General features: G+C 39.2%; 1 protein-coding gene across 1 annotated transcript in view; it reads left to right on the top strand.

The window, feature by feature from the left end:
• The window catches only part of LOC147866003 (protein TORNADO 1-like), a 78944-nt gene extending 71901 nt beyond the window's left edge, over positions 1-7043 (top strand). Inside the window, exon 3 of the mRNA XM_087316367.1 lies at positions 6075-7043. Coding sequence (XP_087172493.1) covers positions 6075-6858 — 784 coding nt within the window. The 3' untranslated portion in view covers positions 6859-7043. The remainder of the gene's footprint in view (positions 1-6074) is intronic.
• Positions 7044-13975: the final 6932 nt, after the last annotated feature.

Here is a 13975-nt window from a genome sequence, read left to right as displayed (position 1 = left end):
TCACGCAATACGGATATGCCATGTCCTCAAACGAACTATCGATTTTGAGAATTATTGGGGAATTCTTATTTCATGTAAAGCATGGTTGGAGCTAGTTTCTAGGAATGGATTGCTGAGGAATGATGAAGACAATGTACTTGAACAAGCTCAAAGTCATCAAAATTTGACCATCACTAGCATAAAAAATAACCTAGTGCAAGAGCGTCAAATATTAGAAGACGAAATTGAGGTACAATGTAGCATGTTCGTGGTAAAGATAAAATCAGAAGATGCAATTGAGGTACAATCTAGCCACTATACAGGAACAACCATCTCAAATTTACAAAATAAGGTTCATGCCACTAATAATGAGATCTTTGAGGTAGACAAGAGGTTAAGCGAAATCAATGAGAAGCTAGAGGAAATACATGAAAACTTTCAATGTGTGCGGAAGGATGTGATGACCAAGATCAAGAAATCTATAGGTAAGCTGTTGAAGCTCCCTGTGGAGAATGAGGATGAGATGCAACTCCCTCGTGTTGCCATCCTTACGACTAATGGTGACAATGGAATAGCTAATCTGGTGACTTCACTCTCAGGAATGACATTGGTGAGAATCCAATTGTATTGTGAGGATCGATTAAATATTAACATATACAAAGGTTTCAAATGTTAATCTAACAATATATTGATTACTAGAGTTTCTAAACTCACTCACACTATGTATAAACTCAAAGCATTGTTTTAGAACCAAGCTGACATTGCCAAGAAAATTTAGTTCATTGCCAATGCATATAAAATCAAAAGGAAATGGCCAAATCAACAAACCAATGATTCATCTAACTTACTAAATGATCTACCAATGATTCCCGAGATTGTGCTTCTCCTCCTCATTCTCCTTCTATTCCTTCGTCTCCCCTGTATATATCAACGAAAGCAAGGAAAGGATGATAGAAGTTAGTTACAATGAAATATGAATAGAGGATGATAGAGAAAGCAAGTTGAGATCTACAAAAGATTAAATACCTAGTTGCGGAGGAGTTGGGGGGAGGAAGCACACAAAGGAAGTCGCTAGAGCCAAGGAACTTGATGTTGTTTGGCGCCCAGATAGATGTAGCTCAGTTGGTAAGGTTGCCCAATGGAGACCAGGTGGTGGTTATGGGTTCAACCCCTACATTCCACAATGGCATCTAGTGAAATTGAGATATATAGAGAGGTGAGGAAATTGAGTTTCGAACCCAAGACGCAATGCTTGTAGTGTTATCAACTTACCACTAGGGTAAGCTAATTGCAATAAAAAGAGAGAGAGAGAGAGAGATTATTATTGACTTTAGCGGTAAAATATGACTTATGAGACCAGAAATATTACATTTTACGAGATACATGTGAAAGTGAATAGCTACTCTCGATGGTCAAGAACTTTACCAATGATCCATCAATGCATCATTAGTGTGAAAATAGTTACCTTCAATAAACAATCATTATAGAAAAGGCTACTAAGTAAGAATCTCCCATCATTCTAAATTTTAATCATCAAAATCTATAAGCTAATTTAAGGTATACAATCTAATCAATAGATTTGAATGGTTTATGAACCACTTGATCGAACGTTTTGTAGGTCGTCATGACAATCTAATACCCCTTATGAAATCTTTAAATGATCAAGGTTCGCAACTACGTGCTTCTTATATGTAAATGAAATAGTTTGTGGAGTAACGTATACAAGGATCTTCGAGCCATATACAATGCCAAACATTCGTTATGTCAATGATAAGAGAACCCTAATGGTCATTCCATGCTAATATGTTGCATGTAGTGATGAGCTCAATAGAACCCAACACTAAGTGTTTCTTGATTGTTTAGAAAATGTTAGTGCTCCAAACTATCGTTCATGTATGAAGGTTGCATTGCAATGCAACTTCGTGGGGCTTGATCAATAGAAATCTTGCTCTTAATAGTTTATTTCATGCATTGCAATGGCATAGGGTTTTATTTTACCGACACTCAAATATGTCTAATAGAAAATCTTAATTCTTCATAGTTTATCATGCATTTCAATTGCGTAGGGTTTTATTTCACTAATACTCAAATATGTCTATCTTCATCTCCATGTATAGGTCAGCTAGTGAAATCATTTGATCACAAACCCACAATGAAGAACCTCTTTAGACTATCCTGTCATTTGGCAATGCACTTCATGTTTCCATAAATAATTCATTCATTTAATATCAAACTCCCTAAACAACACAAGAATCTAGTCAACGATTTTGTGAGCTATTGATTCAAAAAAAGCATAAAAAAGCATGTTCGATTTTGTAATCCACAATCGAACTCTGATGACTGCTCCAAGTTCTCGCACGATATTCCCACATGATGGATGGATGGATGCTGACGAACTTAATGTCTGTGATCAATAGACCTATTCTTAAAATTCATCACGAAAGTGATGGTGAACAATCTGAGTATAAACATGACCAATTTGCAATCATCATCACATTGGATGCTCGCTGCATTATTGTAAGGGGATTTATTAGGCATCTTGGTTGTCTGTGAGTGAATAGTTTAATTGGCAGTCAAATATGGTTTCAACATTTCAGTTTCTTTTCTTCTCTCCAGATCAGAAAATCCAAAAAATCAGATTCAAAACTATGAGTAAATAGTCAAATAAGTGGAGCCCAACAAGAGAAAATGTCAGCCAAACAAATTACAAAATCTCTGCTACATTAATCTCCATTGAACTGAACTTAGTCTCTTACACATATCAATATGCATACATTTTTTCTTGTTCATCTTCTCCTTCCTGTAATTCCTTAATGACAGAGACAGAGAGAAATCACATTACTTTGGTCTACACATTCTTCATCTTCCAAGTGTAAGTTCTTCTTCACCCTGATGCTCCCAATTCCTACCATGGCTCAGCAGCTTCTCCCACAGCCTCACCGCCTCATCATCACCGAGTGGGAATCGGACGACATCAGAGAAGCGTGTGAGAAATCGAGAGAAGTTCTACTCCACAGTCTCAATCCTCTCTCCTCCTCCTCCATCACTTCTTCTTCGGAACCTACTCATCACCATCATCATGAGCTCTATCATGATCTGTTGTTCAAGCTCTGCAGTGCTGAGATGAGGAATCTCTTCCTCATTGATAGATCCAATATGTGGCGGAATGAAGCTAACAAGAGGATAAGGTATGTGTCATATGGTCATGATGATCATAAGGTAGAAGGTCAAGATTGGGGGAGCAGAGACATGATGCTCGATTTGGGAGATGCCACTCAGGAGCAAAGAATGGCGTACCTCAGGGCTGCCGCCAATTTCAGTGGTGGAGCAGTCTATCTCCTGTTTCAACGGAATCTGATCAGCCAGGAGGAGGAGATGGCTTGGCTGGAGGCCCTCTCCATGGCTGCAGATCGTGATGCAGCCCCAAGAAGCCTTCTCATCCAGGCATCTGGACATTTCAGGGATACTCATGGTCTTCTGAGTGCCCTAAAGCGAAGCAAAGGCCTGAGACATCTTTCTCTGCAGTATATGGAGATGAGTGATGAGTGCTTAGGGTTGTTACGCGACTTCTGCTCCCTCACTAGCCTCCATCTCGATCATATCGTGACGATGAAGGCAGGCAGTGATTTGGCGGACCTTCATGGCCCACAGTCGCCCCTCGCAGCCTCTCTCCAGAGGCTACATATACATTCCAGATCCATGAACTGGAGAAGGAGCGTTGGTTTCCTGTAGCACTGGCCGCAGCTCCAAGAGCTCTCTCTACATAGTCATGGGGATCTCACAGAGGAGGAGGTAATGGATTTCATGGAGCACCTTGCACCGTTAAAGAAGGCATCAGAGATAGCTGGTTGCACCCCTGCATCGCTCCCTCGATTATACAGCCTTCAATTAGGTTACTTCTCAGGCGATTTTAGCCGATCTGCTACTGCTGCAGTAGTGGATGCCCTTTCTCGGTCCCGCCTTCCGTTCTTTGGATCTCTTGGTTGGAGCAAGGTGGACCCTGCCATAGAGGCCCAGCTATGGAGGAACCAGCGCAATTTCTTGTTGGGATCAGATCTGAAGCGAGTGCCTGCGACTTCAATTCGATTGTTCATCTGCGGAGATCCATTTGCAGGTAAAGAACAGAACACTCTCTGAAACATTGAAAATCAGACAAGCTAGATTGATAAAGATAAACGCACTAACACTCTGCAGTGCATTTGAATTTGTGCAGGAAAGACTACCCTTGCATGCACCATGCGTTCCATGTATGGCCGCAAGAGAGATAAGCTGAGAGCTCTGTTTACAGGAGATCGTACACAAGGAATCGAGGTGCAGGCCATCAAAAAGGATAAAATCCGAGTGTCTGTGTGGGACATGGCAGGCCAACAAGAGTTCCACGCATTCCATGACTGCATGTTCCCTGACATAGCAACAAGCTCTTATCATGTTCCATCCATGTTCATGTTCGTTTGGAGCCCCATGGATAGCCAAAGTAGCGACAGAGGTGCAGAGAAAAGAGTCGGGAACTTCGAAGCAGGCTTCAGGTACTGGCTCAAGTTCCTGGCCTCCAAAAGCCGTCAATCCATCAGTCCTCTCAGAGTGATCGTCGTCTTCACACGATCAGACCAAATGGAGCTCGTCTCAAGCTCTCTCTCACCATCCATTGATTCTCTTCGATCAGATTTTAAAGGGGTGATTGACATTGTTGATCCTCCATTTGATGTGGATGCAAGAAAGAAGGATTCTGTCAAAGCTGTAGCAGAATCCATCTTCCGCATTGCCACAGAGATGCTCCAAGGTATTGAGCTCTATGACATCTGCACACAGGTAAGCAAACATCTCTCCGATTATTCCAAGAACACAAATGAACAAATCATTACATGGACGAAATTCGGAGAAATCTGCAATAGAGCCAGCCAACACTTCAATCCTAGTACTGACCATGCTAAGCTAAATGCAATCGCCATGTCCTTGAATGAGTCTGGTAACATCATATACATAAACGGAATCAGACACATCATTCTTGACCCCAATTGGTTTTGCAATCAAATCATGGGCAGCCTCATCGGTTTCCCAAACTCTAAAGGATCATCTAAGGGTACCATTGTATTTGACAAAGGATCCATCCCTCGGAATTTCCTAGAGCAGAAGTTTGAATCCATTACAGGATCTAAAGTGAAGGGCTCATTATTAGTAGAATTGATGGAAGCCATGCACCTGTGTTGCAAAGTCCCCAAAAGCAATGTAGATTTTATCTTTATCCCGGCCATATTGTCCAAGGATGTGGGTATGGAACAACCCAAGTGGGCTTCATCCACAACATGCAATTTAGATGATGATGATGATACTTTTGTATATATGGGTAGAAGGCTAGAGTGTGAAGACGAAGACCTCACCTTTCTTACACCAGGATTGTTTCCGAGGATTCAAATGCTATTTAATAATGCTTTTCAATCCGAGGATGATAATATTGACATGGTGCTTGGTAAAGATTTTATATCTATATGTTTTCCAAATAAGGAGATCATCATCTTCTTCTGTCAAGCAAAATCAAACTATGTGATTGATGTGTTGGTCCGGGCTCAAAATAATGTTGAACAAGACATGTTAAGTACCTTAACATTTGTGGAAAAGAATATCGTCAACAACTCGACTACAATATGTGCACAACCTAGAGGTGTCCAAGGTGTTAATTTGATCGAGTGTGTCATCCGGCCCGATTGTTTGCGTGATCCATCAAAAGCGCAAGACAGAGAAGATCAATGCGTGAAAGTAACTTATCTGAAAGAACAATTGCGAAAAAAACTTGAACGAGGTGAGAAAGAGTTTTATGATTGGAAACAAACTAGGCATATGCCTCATCCTTTAAGAAATAATTTAGTTGATCTCCTTGGGTTAGAGTATTATGGGGAGGTCCTTAAATCATGTACGGAATGGTTTAAGGTGGAGGTGAGGGATGCATTGTTAATGAATGAAGAAGTAATCAATGAATTTGGGGAAGAACAAAGTTGTGAAAATGTGATTATCACTAGCTTGGAAAATGGCTTGCTCCAAGAAAATCATTTCACATTAGAAGAGCCAGTGGAGGTAAAATCTTGTAAGTTTATGGTAAGGTCAATTTTAAGTTTACATCGTAAGATGGATGCTACTCATGAAGAGATCCTAAAGCTACATGGTAAGGTGGATCAAATGACAAAGAACCTAAGTGAACTACATAAAGAACTTCAATGTACAAGAACGGATGTTGTGAGCAAAGTTGAGAAATCTATAGGAAAGTTACTGACAATGGCTCTAGAGAATGAGGCTGAGAAACAACTCCCTTGCATTGCCTTACTTACGACAAAATCTTGCAACTCAAAAGTTGACAAACTTTTGAGATGGGTGCCTCGACTTTTGGGAGAGGAGTTTGTGAGAATCCAATTATACTGTGAGGATAAAAAAATGCCACACCCAGTGGAAAACCAACCTGGTATCACCCTCACATCTTTGTCAGAGTCTCATTCAAAGTATCTACAGAAAGCTCTTCCATATATCAATGGTTTCTTTTGTCTTTTGACTATAGCTGTTAGACTTGGTATTTCCTCTATGGCTCCCCTTGCAAGCTCTTTGATGCCCGATTGGACACTACACCTCAAATTGGCTAAACAATACCCTATGATACAAAGTACTTTTAAATCAAAAAAAGATATATTCCTAACCACACTAGAGTTTGCTTCCAAAGAATGGCAAAAGTGCTTGGCATCGATATTGATGGAGAATGGAGGTTTGACAAATCAAAACATAGCTGAGAAGTTCCGTCTTATGCGTGCCATTTGTTATGGAGCTGACAGGAGTACTCAAGTTGCATGGTTATGCAAGACACACTACAAAGGACAAATGCCCTTCCCACTAGGCTAAACTATATCTTGATATGTAGGTTTGATTAGATGACATTTTCTCATTGGTTTGAAAGGCCTACTTTAAAAATTTATTGTAAACTTTTGTATATTCCTTCATCTAACCTAGATGGGCTTTTGCAACTAAGAATAATTGTCACATCTTAAATATATTATTAATTAAGGTAATTTGAATTAAGTGTACAATGTGTTTTTGTTAATAATTGTGTCTCTTCTAGGTATGTTGCACATCTTTCTCTCAATGAAATTGTATCTCCTTATCAGAGATTTGGTAAGTTTTAATATTCAAGATGGTCTGAATGAAGAGTCGGTGAACTTGTTTCAATTTTTACACTCTAACAGATTGCAACACTATTGGAATATGTGTAATGCTTTTATGTTTGATGGTAAACATGGGGTGAAACCTATATGAACAAGTTGAAATGTTTGTCATTCTCATGTGGAATCTTTGGATATTAGAGCATGTGGGGATCATTTCTTTAGGTGCATACTAAGGTTTTCTAAATAGCTTTACAAGATGTCCCTCTATGGAGAGAAGCTTCTTTGAGATTTGTATGTGACGGGAAGCTCTTGGGACTCAACTCAGAAGAGGCATTCCAAAGGAGGCATCAAAACGATCAGGAAGTTCCGAGGGTGCAGTTGAAATATGAAGTTCTAGGCTCCGACACTCAAAACTGAAAACTAGAACTATTCATGAGGATCTACGAATTGGCTGCGATCGGTTTGAATGGTTTGGAGGTTTGGTTTAGGCTTGAGCTTCCTTGACCGGTTTGAGCTCGGTTAGGGATGGCTCAAGCCGAATGAACAGATTAAGGGCAAACCGGTTACCAAGCCGGTTAAGAATTAATCGGTTTGGTTGAACCAGTTAGCCAAACTGGTTTAGTCGCCGGTTTGGAAACCCACAAACCGGTTAAGGATAAACCGGTCCGGTTTGAGTCCTACCAGAAGAAATATTAGCAGAAAACAGAGGAGCAGGTCATGTTAGATATAGCCTATATGTATATAGCCCTGACAGTGAGACTTTCGTTTCTCTCTCCTTCAGCAATCGCTTCTTCTCTGCATCCTCCTCCTCCTCCTCCTCCCCCGTTGCTTTTATTCCTGAATAGCAGAGAATCTCTACATCCATCCACACGTAGGCACTTCAGTAAATGAGATATCTATAAGATTGGTGTGTTCAGCCTGAAAAGCTGGAATAATGGTGGTGAGGAAGAGAAAGAGAAATCTGCAGTCTTTGCATCCATCCACACGCAGAGTTCCTTCAGTAAATGAGCTGTGTATAAGATCATGGAGCTCGGCTTGAAAAGTTGGAACAATGGTGGCGGAGGAGGAAAAACCTTCCTCTTTTTCTGTTCATTTTGATAGAAGTAGGGTCTTGTCTTCTTAAGCTATCCTGTCATACCCCTGTTTAATGAGACATTTTTATTTTATTCTTCTCTTTATCTCTCAACTTACCTTTTGCGTTTTTGTGTTTGTAGGCGTCTTGAGCATTTGGAGTAGCAGGAAAAGCACATGATTTTGCATGTAAGCTGACGAATCAGGTGTGGAATGGCTGCCGACCTGAGGGTCTTTGCAATCTCCCTCTCAGAAAGGAACCAAAATACACCCTCTCAGGCAAGTTTATATCCTAAAAATAAGGATTTTTAAAATCTTCTTTTTATTGGTTGTTTGTGGCAGTGCATTTCTTTAGATCTGCTGATTGATGCGCACACAACTGGAATGTAGAGAAAAAAGAGGTAGAAGGAATTTTAGTGGGATTAAGAACCGCTAATAAAAGAAACAATAATCAGAAAACCTTTTGAATATAGAACCGACAGAAGAACAAAAAGAAACACTTTACATGATTGGACAATCAATCGCTCATCCATCAAAAATGAAATTTACGCTGCCGAGTTTATTTGGAAAAGATGTATCACATATATACATGGGAACTTGATAGTTTTAATATGACCTCTCTTTAATTGTGGATTTCATTGTACCCTTTTTGATTTTGGATTTCGTTTTACCCTTCTGGATTTTTCTAACAAATATATACAAGGGTTCAAGTTTGCAAAGTAGTGAAACCACCTGCACTTGGTAAGCTGCTCTAGCCTATGTGTAAATGCTCTCTTACAATGGCTGCCTGACTTGGAAAACATGAAAATCTAGCTCTGATAATATGAAAATGCAAGCAATTCGCAAAGTGAACTAGACTTTATAAATGGCACTCATAAGATACTCAACTTAATATTTCTTGTTTCCTTATTGCATTATATGCTGATATAGCTAGTACTGGAACTCTGTTGGCAAATTTTTTAATGATCTTCAGGAAATGCACTTCGTAGCCTACAGTGGATTTGTTTCAGTTTGTTATTCTTCAATCAATCTCTAATTTTTACGTGTAACCAAAAGTTTTCTCATTAATTTATTCCATGTTTTATCTTGCCTTTGCAACGCAGTACTGGGATAAGATGCTTCTTTGAATGTAAATGGGTTTGGGGAGATCATAGAGGGGTAATGATATATTGGTAAGGACTTTGGATTCTTATCTGGTTGCTTCTAATCTCTTGACCCATGTCTGAATTCTAGAAAGACTAGAAACAAAGGTGTTGATTAACCAAACTAAGCATGTTCAATCTCGACCTATGTTTGTTAACTTTTCCAAGGTTATATTTTATTTCACAACTAAGCATGAAATTCTTGAAGTTATCGTTAGGTACAATCTGATATGAAGTTTGTATTTGCAAATTGTCCATTTATTCTCTATCTAATTGGAAATATGACCTTCAATTCAATAATCATCACATTCTATAAAGAAAAGCTGACTAATTGAAAATATCCCAACATTTGAATTTTAAATCATGGAACTGTTTAAGCTACCCTGAGGTACTTAATGTGATAAAATAGTTTTGAATGGTTCATAATGTAGCTGATTCAACGTTTTATGGGCTGCCTTGTTCATCCCTAATTAATTGAATCATGCTTTGCTCATTTTGTGTGCTTTTGTATAACATTAACTGGTAAACTAGATTGATTAAAGTACATTATGAAATTAATTAATTTCTTATGAAGATAATTATTTTTGAGAGGAGAAGAAGATTGTGCTTAAGTCAAAGGCTATTGAACTTTGATTGAAAGAAAGAAATATGAACTGTGCAACATAGTTAGGAGCAAGAGATCGATAAGAGTGAAGTGGATTGTGCACTTATGTCAAATTGCCCAATAAGTTCAAAAGTCTATCTAGGTTTGAGATAAGGAATATATATTAGTTTACGATAAGAAAGAACTTCTCAGCTATGTTTTGGTCTGTCAACCCTCCATTTTACACCAATATAGATGCCAAGCCTTTTGCCATCTAGTGTACTTAAACTATAGTTTTTCTAGTTTGAGGTGGGGTGTCCAATCAGGTATCGAAGAGCTCCCAAGGGGTGCCATAGAGGAAATACCCAGTCTGTCAACTATAGTCAAAACATGAAAAAAACAATTGATATGTGGAAGAGCTCTATTTAGAGTTTGTGGATGAGACTATCAAAGAGATGAGGGTGATACCAGGTTGGTTCTCCACTGAGTGCGGCAAATTTTTATCCTCACAATATAATGGGATTCTCACAAACTCCTCCCCCAAAAGTCTAGGCACCCATCCCAAAAGTTTGTCTATCTTTGAGTTAGTAGATTTAGTTGTAAAGACGGCAACTCGATGGAATTGCTTCTCAATCATTCACTAGATCCATCATCAATAGCTTGCTTTTAGATTTCTCAACTTTGCTCATAACATCTTTCCTCATACATTGAAGTTTGTTATGCACGTCACCCACCTTCTCGATCATTTGATCCACCTTATGATGTAACTTCAGTCACTCTTCATGAGTGCATCCACCTTACAATGTAAACTTAAAATTGACTGTATCATAAACTTACAAGATTGTGCCTCTACTATGTATTCTGATGTTCGACCGTCCTACAAATCGTTTTCAAGGCTAGTCATAATCACATTTTCACGACTTTGATATTGCCTAGATAAATTGACTTCATCATTCTCCAACAATCCCCACCTCTACCTAAAACCATTGTTTACATGAGTGGTGGACCTCCCCATAATACTCTATGCCCAAGAGATCAATTAAAGTACTTGTGAGAGAAACATGCATATGCCTGATCTGTTTCCAATCATTAAATTCTTACTTGCCTTGGTCGAGTTTTTTTCTTAGTTCACTCAAATAACTTATTCTCTATCACGTGTCCTTGATGGACAACATATGCAATTGGTCTGGATTACACCTTTGATCAAATTAACACCTTGGACACTTCTAGGCTGTGCACATATTGTAATCAAGGTGTTCACGATATGCTTTTGAACAAAAGCTAAGGTACGTTGTTGAGAAGATTGTGGTTGTGTGTCGTAACCGCCAGGGTTCTGTGACTTGGGGATGGTCGGGGTGACAAGGCGTAATCGTAGATGGTGCAATGACAAGAAGCCGAGAAGGCAAGATAGATGTGACATTATCACGAAAAGAATTTTATTTGTAAAACACCACTTACAATATTTATTTGCCAAATGTTGCTCAGCAAGACTTGAACTCAACTCCTCTCCAAAAGAAAGTCATTTTGATAGGATTTGAACCCAAAACGCTTATTTGAGAAGAGGCGTTTAATATAGGCCACTTCCACTTCTTCATTTTCTTTGTTAAGATAATCTCTTTCTTTTTATATTTACTAAGATTATCTTACAAAATTTGATTAGCAAAAGAAATTGGTTTGAGAGGACTCAAAACTCATAACCTTTCGGTTGCGAAGAAGCGTTTGAGATAGAGCACTTCAACTTCTTGGTTTTTCTCATGTGTTATTAACAAATGCATCCCACCCTCTCGCAAGCTTCCTCCCTAGCTTCCTTCCTTCTCTCCCTTCTTCTTCTCTTCCGTTTCCCTTCCCCCTCTGTTCAGCCACGATGGGAGTGGCTTTTATAGGGGGGTCAACCGTCTAGCCACCTTGAGGCGGTTGTCAAAGTGCCTCATGCAGCTGGTTATTTTTTATTATTTTATTTTTTGATTCTACAAATTTGATTTTGTAGTTGTACATTTGAGAAGTTACAGAAATGGTCCTTATTTAATTTTAACTCCCCCTTTTGACATAATTACAGTTTTGTCCCAAGTAGCGTTAATCCTTCTGAAGCTTGTATCTTGGGCTTTTGAACTCCGGTTCGTGAACCAAAAAATTGCACATGCTCCTCGTCACAAGCTCTAGATAGGAAATGTTGCTCTATAAATTTTTAACATTGTTTTGATATCATGAAGCATTATCTTCATGACACCGTAACGTGTTTTCTTGAGCATTATTTTGAGCTTGAACCAACAATTGGGCTTGATTACACCCTCGATCAAATTAACATCTTGGACACTTGTACGTTGTGCACATATTGTAATCAAGGTGTTGATGATATGCTTTTGCACAAAAGCTAAGATACGTAACGTGTTTTCTTGAGTATTATTTTGAGCTCGAACCAACAATTGGGCTGGATTACACCCTTGATCAAATTAACACCTTGGACACTTGTACGTTGTGCACATATTGTAATCAAGGTGTTGATGATATGCTTTTGCACAAAAGCTAAGGTACGTAACGTGTTTTCTTGAGTATTATTTTTAGCTCGAACCAACACATCAATCATGTAGTTTGATTTTGCTTGATAGAAAATGACGATGATCTTCTTATCTGAGAAACAGATGGATATGAATCGTTTCCAAGCATTATCTTAGTGTTATCATCCTCAGATTGAAATGCATTGTTAAAGAAAACTTGAATTCCTGGAAACAGTCCTGGTGTAAGAAATGTGAGGTCTGTCTTCACTCTCTAGCCTCGGCCCATATACACAAAAGTATCCTCATCATCTTAATTGCATGTGGCAGATGAGTCCATTGGAGCTGTTCTATACCCACATCTGACAATGCAGAAGAGATAAAGATAAGATCTGCAATGCTTCTGAGGAAGTTATTGGGGATTTTGCAACATAGGTGCATGGCTTCCATCAAGTCTACCAATAACGACCCCTTCACATTAGATCTGGAAATGGACTCAAACTTTTCCTCTAGGAAATGCCGAGGATGCATCCGTTACCAAATACAATGGTATCTTTAGATGCTTTAGAGCTTGGGAAATCAATGATGCTTCGCATGATCTGATTTCAGAACCAATTGGGATCAATAATGATGTGTTTGATTCTGTTTATGTATATGATACTACCTGACTCATTCAAGGACAAGGCGATTGCATTTAATTTAGCTTTGTCACTAGCGGGATTGGAGAGTTGGCCATGGCTATTGCAGATTTGGCTGAATTAAGACCATGTAATGATTTTTTCACTTGTGTTCTTCAAATGATTCGAGAAATATTTGCTTATCTGTGTGCAGGTGTTTTACACCTCGATACCCTGGAAACTCTTTGTCAATGGAGAAGGTACATTCTACTACAGCTTTGACGGAATCATTTTTTCTTGAATCCACATCAAATGGAGGGTCAACAATGTCATGAATCCCTTTAAAATCTGATCAAAGTGAATCAATGAAAGGTGAGAGAGAGCTTGAGACGAGCTCTATTTGGTCAGCTCGTGTGAAGACCATGATAACTTTGAGGGCAATGTTGGATTGACGACTTTTGTAGGCGAGGAACTTGAGCCAGTATCTGAAGCTTGCTTCAAAGTCCACGTCTGTTTTCCTTGCTCCTCTATCACTACTTTCACTCTCCATAAGACTCCAAACGAACATGAACATGGATGGAATCTGATAAGAGCTTGTTCCTATGTCGGGGAACATGCAATCGTGGAATGCATGAAACTCTTGTTGGCCTACCATGTCCCACACAGGCACTCGGATTACCTCACTTTTGAAGGCTTGAACCTTAATTCCTTGTGTATGCCTCCGATAAATAGGGCTCTCAGCATCTCTTGCACCCATACATGGAATGCACGGTGTATACAAGGGTAGCCTTTCCAGCGTCAAACAAATGAATTGAAAGTGTTAGTGTTTATCCTCATGTTTGAGAGTAACTCATGTTTTGCCTGTGAATGGATCCCCACAGATGAAAAATCGCATGTGGCTACTCGCTTCAAATTTGATCCCAACATGAAATTGCGCTGGTTACTCCACAGC

This window comes from Azolla caroliniana, unplaced genomic scaffold (genome assembly GCF_043228905.1).
Source record: "Azolla caroliniana isolate FFs.n. ecotype wild unplaced genomic scaffold, voAzoCaro1.0.p SCAF_3, whole genome shotgun sequence".
Lineage (NCBI taxonomy): Eukaryota > Viridiplantae > Streptophyta > Polypodiopsida > Salviniales > Salviniaceae > Azolla > Azolla caroliniana.
This window is presented reverse-complemented; position numbering and strand designations above follow the sequence as displayed.